Source organism: Argentina anserina, chromosome 3 (genome assembly GCF_933775445.1).
Source record: "Argentina anserina chromosome 3, drPotAnse1.1, whole genome shotgun sequence".
NCBI lineage: Eukaryota > Viridiplantae > Streptophyta > Magnoliopsida > Rosales > Rosaceae > Argentina > Argentina anserina.
The window spans coordinates 32939044-32958501 of NC_065874.1; the positions used below are offsets into that span (position 1 = coordinate 32939044).

Below are 19458 nucleotides of genomic sequence, written 5' to 3' on the forward strand. Positions count from 1 at the left end.
GTCAACAAAAAAAGAGGTGTTTTGACATATTATAACCCCATTGATCGGGGATTTGCCAAATGGGTTTCCTCGGTGCGAATATGGACGATCGGTGACAAAAATTAGGTGATTTCAGATATGCAAATGGCTTTCGGCGTTTGTATATTTGTAATGGATTCACCCTTAGAGCATATTAGTGGTGTTTTCGGTTTATCGGAAATTACGATGGTCAAATAAGGTCCGAATTGGATTAAATTTTTACAGGGTCACTAAATATATATACCGATCACACCGACTAGTGTCGATCGATCCCGAGAAGTTTCATTCATATAGTCACTTCATAATGCGATAGTTTTATTTTGAACCTAATATAAAGGTAATGATACATTAGTTGACACTTCGGCGATTGACAACTCCATTTCAAAATATGGTCGATCGACACCAGCAGATGTGATTGGTATATATATTTAGGGACCCTGTAAAATTTTGTCTGTTTTGGACATGGTTTGATCGTTCGTACGTATTGTCAACCAAAAAAGAGGTGTTTTGACATATTAAAACCTCATTGATCGGGGCTTTGCCAAATGGGTTTCCTCGGTGCGACTGCGCACGGTCAGTGACAAAAGTTAGGTGATTTCAGATATGCAAACGACTTTTTGACGTTCACATCTTTGTAATGGGTCATCCCTTTGGGCATATTAGTGGTGTGTTCGGTTTACCGAAAATTCTAACGGTAAAAAAATGTCCAAATTGGATGAAATTTTTACAGGGTCACTAAATATATATACCGATTACATCGATTAGTGTGGATCGATCACGAGAAGTTTATTTCATATAGTTGCTTCATAATGTTATAATTTTATTTTTAATATAGTATAAGGTTATAATATAAAGATATAAAAAATTTAATTTAGTATTATGGACATATATAATTGATTTAATAATCATTATATAATATGAATGTATAGTATTTTATTACTTGGCGGACTTTTACGAGCTCGGTCAGGTTTAACATCTCTAAATTAAGCACGACCCTCTACCTACGAAAACGGACTTTAGGGGGCGTTCTCACGGGCCGGGCCGGATAAAAGCACATCGGGCTTGCAGGCCTCCATGGGCTTATGGGATCCGCGGGCTAAATGATAAGACTATGGAGGATAATTTTTTTTTCTTCGAGAAGATGAGCCTTTTTCAGGATATGGGTTTTGCAAAATATTGCCAGAGAATTCAGAACATGCTTAATTTGCTTAATTTCCTTGTTGCTGAATGTGTAAGTGGTAATTAACAGAGAGTTAGGGTTTTGACCTTCCAGATGTTTGACCAGTTTTCATTGTTGTAAAGTTGGGCCATCTGATTCAGATTAGTATGGGTGCCCAAGTCCATGTTGTGCAAATTTTGGACGGGTGGGCCCTTCTCTCTATTTTTAGGTCAAAAGCTAGCTGGCCTGCTGGCCTTCTTTATAGAGTTGGGCTATGACATATGTAACCGTACAAAAGAAAATTGTCACAGTGACAGATATTACGGGACAACGTTGCATGTTATGCAACCCAAAATCCTGTAACACAATGGCAAGTGAGTTGGGGCTGGAGAAGTAGAATCAATTGTCAACCACAATAATTCAGATTGCAGTAGTGCATCATTAACCGTAGACAACACCTGTCATATGCTCAAAATGTTGAATAACTTTGAACAGTTAATCATATGTGTTTATTTAAAATGTCTTTGTCTGGAAAATTTGATTAAAATATTGGCATTTAACGTGACCGGGTGATTGAAGTGGATTTATCAATTGTTCGTTACACCATTCAGTGTTTAAATTTAGTCAACTATCTTGATCAAGTACCCTCTATACTGTTATTTAGAGGTACAAATGATCGAATATATAACAATTGAACATTCATATGCATATCGTACTGTAATCTTTAAACGTCATAGAGCTATGACATCACAATTCACAAAGGTATAATAACGAGAGCAGATGGATTCAAAAATGAAATCTTTAACAAAGATCGATCTCTCATATATGATTGGATATTTACTTACTACTAGCCGACGTCGTATACTTGATCGACCAGCGAGAAAAGTAGTATCAAAGAAGATAGTTTTATGAGTAGGCCATGGCAAAGAATTTGTACTTTGAGAACGGAGAAAACTCTAACGTTGCTAGCTAGAATGCCAAAAGTGCTTTAAATTTGATCACCATCGGTAGACAAGATCATAATGCATGGGGTAGTGCACATAGCTTGATGTCCATTGAATGGGAATACACTCAGCTGCTGGCTTCTTCTCATCTTCGGGCTTTTTCACCTCTGCAACACTAACTATTTCAACGCACCGGAGCTTCTTCCTCAATGCCTTGGTCAAGCAAACGGAATCAACTCCATCTCCGATCACCACAAGTTGATCTTTATCTGGTTCTATAGACACATTGGTCACACCTGCTTAGACAGTTAGCATCTTTCGTCTACTTTTACAGTTTTTCCATGGAATAGTTGATACTTGATTAATTGATGATCGATGCATACCTGTAGTGCCGGCAGCAATCTTGAAGGCATCAGTTCTGCGTTTCTCAGAGATAAACTGCATCTTCATCACAATCTTTTGCTGCATAAGTTTAAGACGATAGGTAAGGCCATCTGTATGTTCAAACAGTACAACTAGGGAGTAAGGATGAGGCTTACCTTCATGGTGGACTGGTGGAGCGAGACTGGAGAATTGGAGATATTACGTGTACAAAAACTTGGAAGGTATTTCTAAGAGGGAAACCTTATGTATCAATATCGTCGATCTTTCTATAGAACTTGAACAGTTTGTGGTATTTTGCTAAGAAACAATGAGGCTATGTTCTATTTATAAGATCGACAATCGGAAAAAATATCATTTCTTTCCCTCAATACTCACCTTCGTAGCTTGCAACCCATAAGATTTTGAAATAGACCGAGTCAAGTCAATGGCGCGTATAGGATTAAGCTTAGTACACACGGCCAGATCGAATACTCTGATGACTGATCAATTCTTTATCGATCTGAAACTGCACTACGTACGTATGAAAATATATTTTTAGTAGCTACTAGCTAGCTACTGCTTTAATATGTTGAATACAATGCAATGATTAATATACATATAAAAATATTATTAAGGCAATGCGAATGTTCCCCAGACCCAGATATAAAATTCAGAGACAAATGTTGGTTTGGTGTGCATATTACACTCCGGAGTCGACTTTATGACAAGCATCATCGTAGAAAGTTTATTCATTCTTAGCAAGTGAACGATACTAGTCGTTATACTACTAAACCTTACTTGTTTACAAAATAATTAATTAATTGAAAGAATAGGATCTAATTAGAGAATATCGATCACATGCATCCTCAGTCTTCGTCAAGCATTGGCTTATATCTTATTTCATGCGGACTACCCGTTAATCTATTAAAAGAAGTCGGATTCTTCCCTTCTAGTACTGGTGATCGATGTACGTTAAATTATAGGCATGAATTACCAATTTGTTATCTTAGTTTTCGCTTTAGAGTCTATTTACTACTCTAACTTTAAATTCAGCCAATTTGCTACTTTAGTTTTCCAAAACTTACAAATTTGTTACCCTGAGTATTTATGTTAGTCATTTTTCTAACCTTAAGTTGAATTACTACTCTAGGGTTTTCAAAATTAAGTAATTTAGTTAATTGAATTTTCAAATTTAATTATTGGCTACTAAAAATTGACAAATTGATGCATAGTGGGGTATCAAATAGACTACTTTTGAAGATAAAAGGGTAGTAAATTTGTAAGATTAATGCTTAGGGTAGTAATTTGGTAAGTTTTTGAAAGCTTGGGTAGCAAATTGACAAAATTTAAGGCTAGAGTAATAAATTGACACTAAGATGAAAGATACGGTAGCAAATTGGCTATTAAGCCTAAATTATATGAACGCCATATATAACTGGAAGATTAACATTGATGTAGGTGAAATACATGAATGTATGTTCTACCTGCGTATTGCCATAGATCTCAATTTTTTTAGTTACAATCTCATACTTAATTAGTTAACCCATTGCTTTCAGGCTTCTACGTACGTTGCTCTTCAAAATTTCTATGTGAGATTGCTCTCTTAATTAGCGGGTGTAATCACATGGGGTTGTCTATAATACTTTGAGGTATAGCATACCCTTACTTACAACCTCTTGAACTAAATTATAATTTTATTGAACTAAATTTACAACATTGAGAACAAAGTTACAATATGTTTTTTCTATATTTATAAATAACAAAACAAATTTATCAAATTGACAACTATTTGTTCTTGTAAAATATTATGGGTGAAGTAATTACAACTAATAGAACTATATTTACCCAAAACATCACTCTGTTTACAACAATAACAACAAATTTGTTGTGATCAGTGGCAGAATTAGGATTTACAACAGGGGTCCAAGTATAGTATACGAAATTGAGCTTATATTAAAACTTCGTAACAAAATGACCAGACTTACAATTTTGTATAATTTTCTTATAGAAGTCGTTCTTTTTCAAATTTATAACATAAAAAAATTAAGATGTTTAGAGATCCTAAACTAGTTAAAAATAAAAAAATGTACCAATAAAGAAAATAGTACTTTATCCATTTGTTACTTCAAGCTTTTTGTTTTTAGTAAATGCATAGATTTTTCTATTTTTCGATCAAAAGAAATCAATTATTTTACCTATTTTAATTGGTAAGGGATAAAAATCAACATAATAAATATACTCCTAATATAATTAAATTGTCATTTCAATTGATTGGTTATGAGAAATTCTAGGGGGTTAATGATGAAATTAAGTAGGAATTGAACTGATCTTTAATATTAATTAGCTAACTAATGAAGCAATATAAAATATGCCAAACCCCATGAGGTCTGAACCCCTTCAGGCTTCGTAATAGGTCCACCCCTGGTTATGATATCAATAAATAAGGGTATCACATACTTCAAGATATCTAAGAAAATTCCGTAATCACATATGTTCGTAAGTAATTTTTTTCCTTTCTTGCTATAGCGTTCTCTCTCTCTCTATTATTCTTTGTGCGCACACTAAGCCTACAAGAGTCTCATTGTTAGTAATCCCGATGCTCGATCTTCACGTACGTATGAGATTATAATAAGTTTCTAATACTTCTTAAAAAAATGCTTGTACGTATTAATACAATATCGCACGGTAAATTTTAGATGAAAGGGATGTAATTTTGCAAATGATCAAGCAATTCTCGGTCCAATAGTTTATAGCATTCATAAACTTTAGGATTAATATCATGTGTTACTTCATATTTAATTCGTTAATTATCATGTAACTTCAGTTTGACATCATGGGATTTCATGTTTACATGTGTTAGAAAATGTGTCATGTATGTATGTGCCAAAACTTGTGTGGCCAATTCGGTTGGATTTGTCCTACCACATGGAAGCAAATTTGGCGACCATCTTTATTTGACCACTCTCATGCTCAACCACTTAGATTTTTAATGACACATGTCCTAGATTACCTATAATGTAACCATGGTTATCTATATAAATTAATAACAATAAATTATATCTTTTTATCTAATTTTACAATTAATAAAAACATTATAGTGTTTCAGGATGAAAATAATTGTGTATTATTAAATGATATGGGGGCCTATATATAGGCATTACAAAACCACAATCCCGTAGGATTCGGAGTCCTAATCTATTACGGAGATGCTAATCTATCTCCTAACAGGAAACCTATTAGGCTAAGACACATACAAGGGTAGAATAGTAATTCTCCCGGAACACTCCCCCTTGTGTCGCATGCCTAGGTTGCATGGTGCACACATCATTGCCTCGGTAAAAACCTTGTCAAGCAAAATAAAAACCTCTTGGGTAAAAACAAAAGCTTGATCGAAGGGAAAAAGAGCACAACGCACCGTCTACATTTGATAGCATCATGTGAGGTAGACTCCCCCTGAAGTCTACGAAACAACTCCCCATGATTAGTGCCATAATCATGGAGTACAAAGAACAACGTATACAACGTTCATTACATGCTTCTCAAACGTAGTCTTGGGCTAATGATTAATCATTAATCTAGCCACACATCCTTAGATCATCCATGCTATACTTAGCCAAACTTAGATCTTAGGAAACAAGATTGCATAACAACTCAAAACAAGAGTTTGCAATGAAAATCAGATTCTCGGGTAGAATGACCTTCACTCACTTAAACGACCATAACTTCTTCGTCCAAATAGGTATCAGCAAACCGTAAAATGTTCTGAAAAGTAGACACCCGTGGCTTTCCAGTGACATAAGGTTCACAACCTCATCCGATCGGAGCAGTTCACAATGCTCTGTCGAAGTTGACTGACTTGCAAATTTCCGGACAGGACTGTCCTACTTTGCTAAAATGGCCATAACTCACTCAATATGATAGCTATGAACGAAAGGTTGATGTTCCTTGAAAGTAGACACATAGACCTTTCCAACGGTACTAATTTCACCATATTTCATCGAGCGAGCTGTTATGTAGGTCTCGTTGAAGTTGACCTACGAAACTGTACAGATTCTGATTTGTCACATTTAATGTGTCTTTCGCGAATAGAATGGGGGAATGGACCAATGAAGGACTGATTTTGGTCCAAGACGGAACCGTACGCATCCTCTACGCTACCAGTGTCGACTGCTACACCAAGGCGTACGTTGATGTTGCTGGAGCTGCTGGCGGCGTTGGTGTGGATAGGATTTGTGTTGGTTCACTAAGTGTAGAACTAAACCCATGTCAAAGAAGCAATTCAAGTCCAATGACAATGCATTGGCGCATAGTTAATCACGTCATAATGAAAGCAATAGTGTCCCAACAACACTAGCATGTATGAATGTATAGCTCATTGAATCTCTTCATCGCCTATACTTAGACGGAATAGAGAATCAAGAATTAGCTTCATATGAACACATATGGGTATGAGTTCTTGCAACCGATTGTACTACGTTCTCTCGAACGTCGCAATCTGATTACATAAGCTCTCCGTGGTCTGGAGGCATTTAAAGTCCCTCGGACACTCTCATATCTGCATCAAGATCCCTTTACAGATATTATATGACCACTATTATATGCTGCAAATCAGTTTTCATGGACACTACTACTGATCAAGTAGCGGAAAGCAATTATGTCCATAACGAGAGAATATAACTCATCGTACTCAATACTAGGGTAATGAGACAATCTTTGCGCCATAAGTCCTGCATATATTGCATGACTTCATCTTTCTCATTACACTTACGAACAATGACCAACATAACAAGTCTAGTTCAGCTTGTATTGATTCTTTCCACTTCGGTCAAGTTGCTCATCGTTGATGCTTTACAACGGAATAAGAGCATAAGCGAATACATCATCAATCATGAGAGATCAATACATTAAACACACACGCGCGCTGTATACGATCAATTCGTGAGAGTTCTATTCTTCTCTAACATCAACAAAATGAGTCTGTAGCGTTCCACAGAAACTTAGTTGATACACATGTTTAGAGGATATCTCTTGATGATGGGCGAAATACTTGTGCCTACGCACTTCGCTTCTTTCTAGATTTGATTCTAGAGAATAATGGTCTCCCCCTCATCTAGGCAGGAGCCAAGACCGAAGCTATGACCCTTACTAGTCCATCTTTGCGTTTGCCGCCCTTGTTTTGTGGTGCAATGCCACGGGCGCCGACAACACCACAGCGTACGATGGTGCCATCGCCGGCTTCCTTCCCACTGTCAGGGATGGTGCCAACGGTGCTATGACCAGGTCATATGAAATTCTCTCATATTCTGAGAGTTCCAACCTTACCGGCACATCACAGCATTTATGTGCGATCTCGTCACTTTCGCAATATCGGTAAAGTCATTGAGCATCGAATCTTTGAGTTTCTGGAGGTCGATAATGCGTTGCACATTTGCTCACTTTGAGTAGTGCGGGATCTTAATGAGACATAGTGCCACACCACGTCAATTCCTGGCGTTAAAACCAGAATGTGAGCATTCCATATCTCCCCCTAACGACGGGAAGTATGTCTCATCAAAGTGACCGTCTGCTAATATCGCAGGATAGAGATCAACGGCTGTAGATTGGAAATAGCGGACAAGTGTTGGTGATTCATAAATCATAACCAACCAGAATACTTAAACGTTTCAAGTAGACCTATTGAGATAACTACAATAGAGGCACATAAATAACTTTAACCAAATAGGCGTTTAAGGAAAAGAACGTTGGGATCGTATCCAGTAACCATCTGGTACGCACTAAACGCTTGGCAAGTTGTGGGTCTAAAACGAATAAGTGTCGCTGCATGCAACATCATTACATATCTCCATGCAAAAATCAGCAGGTTAGTACCCATAACCAAGTCCGAGCTCTGCTAGATCGTGCAGTGAATGAACATGAGGAATACTATGTTCAACGACGATCCCAGTAGTTATGCAAAACGAAATCATCAAAGTCGTGGAGGTGAACTCTCCAACGGTATCCAATCAAATAGATTTAAGAGGATGGGAAGGGTGGTGAGCCCTTAGTATGATGATCATAGCTAAAAACTTTAGCGAATGCAGCGTTTCTTGTGGAAAGCAAAGCGACGTGTGACCAACGCGTCGATGCTCTTAACCTATACCATAAAAATACCGAAAAATGTCCGTATTCGGTTGGATAGGGTCCACTAATGTCACCTTAAATACTTTGTAAAAATGGAATGTTCTCGGTTGGAGCCTTAGCAAATAAGGACTTCCTTGAAATCTAGCAAAAGAACAAGCTTTGCAAAATGAGCGATTGGCATCAGAGATTGTCATGGAGGCATTAGAAGACACGGGAGGCATCACAAGCTCCTGTGAAGGAGGGGATGCCGCCACCGACGGCCTTAATGCCATGGAGCCGCCGAAATAGGCAGGCTCGGCCTCACCGTGCATGGCACAGATAGGCTCGGCCTCACCGTGTGGAGCATGGGTGAGGTGGTCCTCCAATCGCTTCGTGAACATGAAAAATAGATGATAATGTGAATTTCAAAGAACTCGAATCATCATATCTTGTTCAAAATGACCAAAAAATGATCATGTCAAAACCGAGAAGACAGTAAAACCGAACCCATGATTCAAAGAATCTTGAGTTACATAAAGCTACTGCTGCAGGCAAGCAAAACGATGTCTGCAGGCTAACAAATCTACTGTCGAAGCTTGAAAAAGATACTGTCAATGAAATCTGACAGATTTATTCCTCTCCATTCTTAACACAAATATCAAGATGAAAATCAATCATTGGCATGAATGGCCTTTCAAACTTAGCAAGGCACGAAGATATACAACACAATCTCCGCACGAGATCCGTAAAACAACTACCTGCGCCGTAGGACAGTGTGGGTGGTTACGCAATTAGCAAGACACTCGATTTCACGGAGGGACATTCTCAAAATGAAGATTAAGAGAGTCAACAACGCGGTGAACTTCTCTACACAATACGCCGTAGGATATTGTAAGAGAGGGGATTGAAACAAATGACAATCTCATCGAATGTATCACATGGCAATAGAACTACATTCTTCAACTCAAGAGTTGGAAAAACATGGTATTAGAGCAGTTGAATACCAAACAATTACGGTGGAAAACCTTCCATTTGGTGCGGGTGGTCACCAATAATAATAAAATCATTTGAGCTATGAAACGACTTGGAGAAAACCGGAAAATTAACCGGAAAACCATGTCAAATTAACTCAAAACCGAGTAAAATTTGGACTAGGAAAACGTGACAGCAAGAACTGCTGAAATATGCGGAAAACATGATGAGAAACGACGGAAAAAAACGTCGGAAAAACTCGTCGGAAGCCGGCGGCACCGATTGCCGGAAATCCTGCCGGTATGGAGGCCATAACTTCAGGTCCGACAGGGAACGCCGTCCGGAACCGGATGGCGGTGCCGGAAACGCCGTAATATGGCCGGAAGGCGGCGAATACGCCGGTAAAACGTCAAAAAACGTTCCGGAAATGCCGGAAGAGTAACTGGGAAAAACGACGTCAATTTTGACGTTCCGAGGTCCGTTTTCCAAATTTCAAAGTCCAAAATCACAATGTAGTGCTATTGGGGTCCCATGTAACCCAAAAGCGGCCAATTTAAAAACCACGTGAGTTGCAACGTTGACCATGCATGCTAAGCCAAGGCAAATAAAATTCTCACGAGTCAATCTTGTAAACAAGAAATACGAGAGATTTTATAGAATATACCAATATTTAATACAACACAAACAAGCTTCCAATTCCAATAGACGACTTAAGCTAAAGTCGAGCAATAATCATGGCAATGCCAACGTCATACTTGAAAAATAGTAAGCAGAAGACATAGTCAAAATAGATTGACTAATCAAAAGTCTGTAGCAACAAAATCTTGCATATCTGATTGGGCGGAGCCTTAGCCTGAGGCTCAAAAATGTGCTTACTTGAGAATGGAAGAATGTTACGTTTCCATCTCCAAAATTCTCTCGAGAAATAGATACAGGTGCCAATAAATGACATGTGTTTCTCGGATGTGGAGCATGTTTCAAGGTCAACTCTGGTAATACGTCGTCATAGACGTTCATTAAATCACTTTTAAGTGTGTCCCATAGAATTCGTTATTTTTGGGATCTTTTTGTGAGCAAATAGTGCTGCATCAGAGTAATGAATCAACTCAAGTAAATGAGTACGTAGACCTTGAGATTATCGTTTATAGACATGAGTTTAAGAAACTCAAACATTCAAATAACAGTCGCGATGGCGACGCATCCATAAGAAACGAGGGTTGTATAGGTTTCGAATAATCAAAACTATTCAAGTATGTAACCGGAATTAGAAGGGTTGTGATGTATATGGTCACAAAATAATCGATGCATATCGGCGATTCTCATTATCGTACCCAAAACAGCGGTGCACTCAGGCGACCACACGAAATCGATATCTTCCTTTTTAAATAATAACGTGACTCCCCCAGGACCGTCACACGAAAAACGTCGACCAAGAGGGGAATCATATCCCTCTTTGGTCTCATCGGCGTTATAGGAAAGGCCGGAAAAGAAGACATGAAAAAGGCTAATAGCGCCCGATAATTTATATATATATCTTCAAAAGCAGCAACTTTAAGAAAAACATACTTGTTGGTCTGCCAAATAGACCGCATATAACTAAATTGCTCTGCAAATCGATCGTCATGCATGAAGTTGCTTGTTGAATTCCTTTTCAATCTTCATCCGATGACATAAAAATCTTGGGAGGATACGATCAAAATCATATGTAGATGACAAAAGTATCGTCCATCTCGGCATGAATGTCATCACCATAGTACGACGAGTGATCACTTTTCCTATGCAAGCACGTGAAACATATTTAGAAAACGAAAACGTGCAAATAAACGATTTAATAAGCAATAGGAAAAGAAAAATGAAAAAAAAAAAGAGAAATAGTTTAAAGGCCCAAAAGGGTAGAGAAGACAGGAGTAGCTTCTCTTGAGCGAAGAGTTTGCTTGTGCAGTTCGCGTTCATTGCGTATATATGCGGGATGAGCAATTTTGAATCCTCTTATGCGGGGTTTTTCGGGGCAAAAAGATGTTTTTGCGGAGCGAATGCGGAGGATACCCAGTGGGGCTGCGGAGGCTGCGTGCAGGGGCAGCAGGGGGGGGGGTCGCAGGGGCTGCAGGGCAGGGCAGCGTGCGGGGATGCGGGGGTAGCATGCAGGGGCTGCGCGCGGGGCTGCGGGGGCAGCGTGCAGGGGCTGCGCGCGGGGCTGCGGGGGCTGCGTGCAGGGGCTGCGCGCGGGGCTGCGGTGGCAGCGTGCAGGGGCTGCGCGCGGGGCTGCGGTGGCAGCGTGCAGGGGCTGCATGGGAGAAGAGAAAAAATTTCTAGGGCTCTAAAAGTTCAGGGTTTTAGAGCAACGTACTGATAACGTGTTTCAGGATGAAAATAATTGTGTATTATTGAATGATATGGGGGCCTATATATAGGCATTACAAAACCACAATCGCGTAGGATTCGGAGTCCTAATCTATTACGGAGATGCTAATCTATCTCCTAACAGGAAACCTATTAGGCTAAGACACATACAAGGGTATAATAGTAATTCTCCCGGAACATATAGTTTATTTTTCTTACAATTTTTCAGGTTTAGAGTTTAGAATTTTAGGGGTTTTAATCTTAATTATCGCAAACTCTAAAAATTCTAAAATCCTAAACACTAAACTATAAACCCGAATCCCTAAACTTGTAATATATAATATATTTATTATTATTATTATTGAATATAAGGTAAAAAAATAAGTCAGAATTTTAGAGTAAACTATAGTATAACCATGTAAATGAAAAATGACACATGTCATTAATCTAGGTGGGTGATCATATTAGGGCAAATAAGGGTGGTCGACAAATTTGTTTACCTACACGTCCCTGCATTCCACATTAATATAAATTATAAATATCCTGAACTATTGGTCAAGGTAAATTGCGGAAAAATAAAAACTGAGACATCGATATGATCAATAAAAATGGACACCTTTGATAAGGGAAGCTATGTTTTATATATTTATTAGCTTTGTATATAATAGTATCAATATCAATAATATCCAACGGGTTCTTGGAAGAAAATATATTGTTTTTGACGGAGGAGATCTAAATAACTTGAAAGTTGCTGAGAGTTTTCAACTCCAATCACCGGTAGAGATTTCCATTTCTTTTTCTGTCATATTACCGTACAAAAGATAGTTTGTGAGTTTGTGACATATATTCTAAGAAGCACGGAAGCTTGCATGCAGTCGCGCTTCGCGCTTCGGAAGCGGAAGCGCGCCGGAAGCGCTCGGAAGCGCGATTCCGAAAAAAAGGTGGTTTGGAAGCGATATGGAAGCGCGAGCTTCCAAATTGGAAGCGTCAAATAGTTCGGAAGGAAGCGTGGGCAATTTTGTAATATGTTCGGCACTTTCCATACTTCGTGGGTGCAACAACAACAAATTCAGTTGACCAAAGAGGACAGATGAAATGTTTAGCTGCATGCATTTTGTATAGGTTGTGAAATATTGATAGGGGTTTAAGCATGAAAGTGTGCTTAAGCTACTTCTACTTGTGCTTTTCATTGCTTCACCTATTTCACTACCAGATAACCTGATTGTGAGTTCTCAAACTGCACTGTAATACTAATTATATGCAAGTGAACTGGATTCAATCCTCATACAGAAAGCCTTTCGGGGATGTCGAAACTTCCAATTGATACACCATTCATGAAGTTCAAATTGAGTTTTTTTTATATATAGTATTAGTCCAAATTGAGTTGGTATGGGTTTGATCACTACTTGATAGTAAGCATAACATATGCTATTTTTTTTGTAATATTATATATACATGTTAATATCTTTAATTATATATTATTTTATTCCGCACTTCCGAAACGTCCCCGCTTCCAAAAAATTTTGAAAAAAAACGCTTCCGCGCTTCCAAACGCTTCGCTTCCACGTCCCCGCTTCCGATTCTATGCAGCCTAGCATATATTACTAGACAACCACTAGGCCAAAAAAGCCTTCAGACCGCTGAAACCTATCTGCTGAGAACCTCGTGCGTAACTCAGACATCAGTTTTAGACCGTCGTCTGAACAATTCTCAGACAACACTTATTTTCTGGTCAAATACCGTCTGAGTTATCCCAATTTCACCAAAAATCGAGACAAATATAGGCTATATGCTGTCTGAAACACAAGTACATAGCATAAAAATGTCGTCTCATATATTATGAGAGCATATATATGCTGTCTGATAGACATTTCCATCAAATTTTCATTAATGGTTCTGCTGTGTGATGAAACCATATTTCACTAGAAACCTATCTAGATGGCAGATAAATGTGGACTGACCAGATCTGTAATAACACACAATTATACTTTATGTTCTATGATAGCATGTAAAGTGACACATCTGCTGACTGAATGCATGTGTAACAACAACAAAAATATTGTAATCCAATTGGCATTATATATATCATCAATCAAAAGTACAATCAATTTATATATGCCTTCTTGGCTTCTTGCAATCCTAGACCTAGCAATCACTCAATTGTTGTATGAAGTACATCTAAAATTTGCATTACACTGAAACTTGAACTAACAAGTTTCATAAAGACTTCATTGGTAGTAATTGCAAGCAACATCTCACACTATGTCAATAAATCCTTCAGACAGCAAGCCAGCCATGCTATTGTTTCAGGGTTGGTTCTTCCACTCACAGCCTTAATTTATCTCCATGCTCAAGGTTTCCAACAAAGTTGTGCAGCATACACCTGTGCGGTGGTATGGTGACTGATGCAATTGATCTGATAAAGCACAAAACAAGACAACTTAGGAAATTATAAGCATGTTTGCTCGGAAAGAGCTAAGATCAGTTTCCAGATCTAGGGATAAGAAAACCGACTGATCTAAATGATTACTATATACATGTCAAGAGCATGATAACCACAGAAAATGTACAGCTGGAAGAATTAATACTAACCTGACAGTTACCATCTCCTTGAACCTTATGCTTAACAACAACATATAATTGCAGTCTACAATCAAAGATGAGAAATACTTTTAACACCCTGAACTCAATCTCAGACCTAAACCCCAAACCCTATAGATGAGAAGAGTAGGTACTACCTGTCAAGCAGTCCTTGATGATCCGATGTTGCTTCATCACTTGAAGGAATTTCTCCATTAATTTTGGAATATGCCAAACCAAATGAAAGCAAAAATTAAACACAGTGTGTAAATTTTTCTCCAAGTAACTCCTTCACAGTGTCTTGTTAATTACAAAACCAATATCAATATTTTGACACAGGGACATGGTGAAACAGCATACCAATTATAATTTGTACCATTGTAAACTTGAAGATACCAATGTAAAGGGAGTGAGCCTTCTATGTATATGCTACTCAAATGTAGCTTATAACAAGGGGAATGGAACCACATACCAATTCTAATTTGTAGAACTGTGAACTTGAAGTAAAAGTGAAAAAAAAAAAACAGCTGCAAGAAACATAGAGAAGCAAACTCAGTGATTGGCAGAAACATAATACCAGAATGCAAATATCAAATACCAAAGAGAGCCTGAATTTCATCTGAAAACAATGACAAATGGTACCAGTAAAATGTTTTTTCTAACATATTTGATACAAAAATAAGTATTACCTTGAGCCCTTACCATTTAAGCCATGTAACTAAGCGTCACTTGGTGTGTCCCTTTTGGCCTGACCACATCGATCCTCTCAAACTCCAACCTCCCAATTCTACTACCTTCACAGTTACAAGTCATTTTCTCATTACTTTGGGTCTCTCATTTTCTATTTTTATTGGCATTACTATAGTGGGATTTCAAAGAAATGGGCTTCATTTTTAAGCTTCTCATTACCCGCAGGAGTCTCACTGCTGTTAGCACCTTTTTTAGTACTCCTTGAGCTAATTCCTCATTGTTTTCGCACATTAAGCTTAGGAATACGTTTATTTGCTAATATGATGGCCAGTCATAGTTCAGTACCTGTCAACAAAATGGATCACAGCTACGTGCTGGCACTCAATTAGTATAGCTGGCACGTTACTCGGCTCCTCGGCTCACTTCGGTTGCAAAGGCATTCTCCTTAGGTGCATGTCTCAGCAACACAAAACGAGGGTTTCCTAACAAGTTGCACCAACAAATATCAAATCACGCAATCACTAAGTTATTTACCAAGTAATCAACAAGAACCAGCAGTAGAAGCCTTCAGAAATAGTTTTCCACTTCATATACAAATAAGCAAAGCAATATAGATACCAGCTCAGAAAAATGACTATTCTAAACAAGCTTATGATTATTGTAGCTCATTCTCTCACTCAATATCCAAACTAGCATCATACAACCATCATAATTTTCCCAAAACTTCCTAAACAATCAGTGATACTAAATTGAATTTCACAGTAACCAAACTTTGTAATCAAAGCTATAATTTACCTTTTGATACAGAATAACAAAAGGCATTCCAACGAACACAGTAGAACAGAATCCTCCCTCTTCCTTTACCTATACTCTATGAGCTTTCAAGGGGTATAATTGGAGCCTAGCTTCAATCTCCAACAAAACTGAAACTAAAGCCACATACTTCAACACTAACTCCAAACGGAATCCAAAAACCAAAGTCACAGAGAGAGAGAGGAGGTGGCTACGAGCCCACGACGTGGTTGATGAAACCCAGAACTGTTAAGGTTTCGAGCCTTCGGTTCTCTCTTTTCCGGCGGAGATAGGGCAAGCTACCATCACCAGAACGCCGGTGACGACCAGAGAACCGCTGTATGCCTGTCAGATCCTTGCAGAAGATTGTTGCAGGTTGGGTCGGACGTCGACGCTAGGCAGAGAGAAGGTAGACGGCGCTGTTGCGCTGAAGATACGACAGGGTCTGGGCTTGGGTTTAATTAGATACGGAAGGACGATCCATATCTCACTATCTAAAACCAACGGCTCAGATTTTATCTTGACACTCTTTAAGTCGTTGAATGGGACTCGAGCTTCTACAAAATTTTCGGTTTAATCGTTCAGCATATAATGTTTATTTGTTGTCGTAATTTTTACGTTCTTATTATTCAGTCATATAATGCTAATATGTTGCTTGAGAGTTCTCAAATTTGTTAAAGTTGGGAAAAAGTTGAAAATTCTCAAATATTCAGTAACCAAGTTTTGACCGCACATTTGAGATTATATGCTATATGAAGAAGTTGATCAAAGTTCAGATAGCATGTCCAAAACTTATGCTGAATAAAGGTGTCGTCTAAAGACTTTTTTGGCCTAGTGAACACCGCATGTTATGCAACCTGAAATTTTGCTAATACAGTTGCAAGTGAGTTGAGGTTAGAGAAGTAGAATCAATAATAATTCAGATTGCATAGCATGCAGTAGTGCATCATTAACCATAGACAACCCCTGTCATATGCTCAAAATGTTGAATAACATTCAACCGTTAATCATATATGTTTATTTAAAATGTCTCCGTCTGAAAAGTTTGATTAAAAATAATGGCATTTGACGTGACCGGATGATTGAAGTGGATTTATCAATTGTTCGTTACACCATTTAGTATTTAAATTTAGTCAACTATCTTGATCAAGTACCCTCTATACTGTTATTTAGAGGTACAAATGATCGAATATATAACAATTGACCATTCATATGCATATCGTACTGTAATCTTTAAACGTCATAGAGCTATGACATCACAATTCACAAAGGTATAATAACGAGAGCAGATGGATTCAAAAATGAAATCTTTAACAAATATCGATCTCTCATATATGATTGGATATTTACTTACTACTAGCCGACGTCGTATACTTGATCGACCAGCGAGAAAAGTAGTATCAAAGAAGATAGTTTTATGAGTAGGCCATGGCAAAGAATTTGTACTTTGAGAACGGAGAAAACTCTAACGTTGCTAGCTAGAATGCCAAAAGTGCTTTAAATTTGATCACCATCGGTAGACAAGATCATAATGCATGGGGTAGTGCACATAGCTTGATGTCCATTGAATGGGAATACACTCAGCTGCTGGCTTCTTCTCATCTTCGGGCTTTTTCACCTCTGCAACACTAACTATTTCAACGCACCGGAGCTTCTTCCTCAATGCCTTGGTCAAGCAAACGGAATCAACTCCATCTCCGATCACCACAAGTTGGTCTTTATCTGCTTCTATAGACACATTGGTCACACCTGCTTAGACAGTTAGCATTCATCAGTAACTTAAAGTATTGCTTATATATCCTATACATATGATGTACATCTTTCGTCTACTTTTACAGTTTTTCCATGGAATAGTTGATACTTGATTAATTGATGATCGATGCATACCTGTAGTGCCGGCAGCAATCTTGAAGGCATCAGTTCTGCGTTTCTCAGAGATAAACTGCATCTTCATCACAATCTTTTGCTGCATAAGTTTAAGACGATAGGTAAGGCCATCTGTATGTTCAAACATGGTCGATCTCCATAAGAATAGTCCAACTAGGGAGTAAAGATGAGGCTTACCTTCATGGTGGACTGGTGGAGCAAAACTGGAGAATTGGAGATATTACGTGTACAAAAACTTGGAAGGTATTTCTAAGAGGGAAACCTAATGTATCAATATCGTCGATCTTTTTATAGAACTTGAACAGTTTGTGGTATTTTGCTAAGAAACAATGAGGCTATGTTCTATTATAAGATCGGCAATCGAAAAAATATCATTTCTTTCCCGCAATACTCACCTTCCTAGCTAGCAACCGATAGGATTTTGAAATAGCCCGATCGAGTCAAATCAATGGCGCGTATAGGATTAAGCTTAGTACGTACCTATGAAAATATATATTTAGTAGCTACTAGCTAGCTAATGCTTTAATATGTTGAGGACAATGCAATGATTAATGTACATATAGAAACATATTATTAATACAATGCGAATGTTAACCCAGACCCAGATATAAAATTCAGAGTCAAATGTTGGTTTGGTGTGCATATTACAATCCGGAGTCCACTTTATTTCATTACAAGGATCCTCGTAGAAAGTTTCTTCATTCTTAACGAGTCAATGATACTAGTCGCATACTACTAAACCTTGTTTACAAAATAATTAATTAATTGAAAGAATAAGATCTAATTAGAGAATATCGATCGCATCCTCAGTCTTCGTCAAGCATTGGCTTATATCTTATTTCATGCGGATGTTGACTACTCTTTAATCTATTTTAATAGTTCAGATCTTCTCTTCTGGTACTGCTGATGTATGTTTTAATTATATATGAACGCCATATATAACTGAAAGATTTATATTGATGTAGGTGAAAGACATAATGTTCTACTAGTCTACCTAGGCAAATGTAAATGTGGTTTTCAATTTTTTTTATAATTAATAAATACCTACAGTTAAACGGTTAATGTTAGAGATAGATAAGAAGTTAATAGAGTAGTGGTTAGTTACCAACTTCTTTTCTATTTATTGTTGTATCTTTATTTTTCATTAACTAACATATCATTCTAAGACAATTTAAAACTAATATATGGAATAATGGTTGTTATATAATTTCATATCTGTTTTAGTTAATAAAATGTGTTTGAGTTATTAATAGTACCTATAAATACATGTGTATCACCAAAAATCTCAATTTGTTTCTTAGTGTGTCCGCGCTGAACCTACAAGAGTCTCTTTGTTAGTAATATAGATGCTCTTTAAGTACGTTTGAGATTATAATAAGTTTCTAATACTTTTTTAGACTTGTATGTATGATCGCGGTATCACACCGTAAATTTTAGTTGAAAATGAAGTAATTTTGCAAATGATCGAGCAATTCTCGGTCGAATAGTTTATAGCATTCCTAAACTTTAGGATTGATATATATCATGTGTTAATTCATATTTAATTTGTTAATTATCATGTAACTTCAGTTTGAGATCATGGGATTTCATGTTTACATGTGTTGGAAATGTGTC

The 19458-nt window shown here is 37.6% G+C and overlaps 1 protein-coding gene and 1 long non-coding RNA gene across 8 annotated transcripts; both read right to left on the reverse strand.

Annotated features, from left to right (window-relative positions):
- Window positions 1–1881: 1881 nt before the first annotated feature.
- LOC126788932 (heavy metal-associated isoprenylated plant protein 47-like) lies at window positions 1882–18170 on the reverse strand. 5 transcript variants are annotated; one of them, XM_050514958.1, is made up of 3 exons: window positions 18022–18169; window positions 2505–2583; window positions 1882–2396 (listed from the first exon to the last, which is right to left on the reverse strand). In XM_050514958.1, exons 1-3 carry the CDS (start codon window positions 18025–18027, stop codon window positions 2176–2178), a joined length of 306 nt encoding a protein of 101 aa, XP_050370915.1. In that variant the 5' UTR covers window positions 18028–18169; the 3' UTR covers window positions 1882–2175. The 5 variants fall into 5 exon arrangements, with proteins under 5 accessions (XP_050370915.1, XP_050370913.1, XP_050370916.1 ...); XM_050514956.1 differs by having other exon boundaries at window positions 1882–2417; XM_050514959.1 differs by lacking the exon at window positions 18022–18169 and adding an exon at window positions 2661–2794.
- Window positions 13961–16483, reverse strand: LOC126788936 (uncharacterized). 3 transcript variants are annotated; one of them, XR_007671447.1, is made up of 6 exons: window positions 15961–16483; window positions 15511–15647; window positions 15165–15269; window positions 14634–15002; window positions 14488–14542; window positions 13961–14311 (listed from the first exon to the last, which is right to left on the reverse strand). It is a non-coding gene; the product is annotated as an uncharacterized LOC126788936 (long non-coding RNA). The 3 variants fall into 3 exon arrangements; XR_007671446.1 differs by having other exon boundaries at window positions 14634–15269; XR_007671448.1 differs by having other exon boundaries at window positions 14634–15269; window positions 15385–15647.
- Window positions 18171–19458: the final 1288 nt, after the last annotated feature.

Bases quoted from the DNA above. Each gene is read 5' to 3' on its own strand.
- LOC126788932 (XM_050514956.1), bottom strand. The intron at 2,418-2,504 runs GTATGCATCGAT...CTGTCTAAGCAG, and splicing joins GATTGCTGCCGGCACTACAG to GTGTGACCAATGTGTCTATA.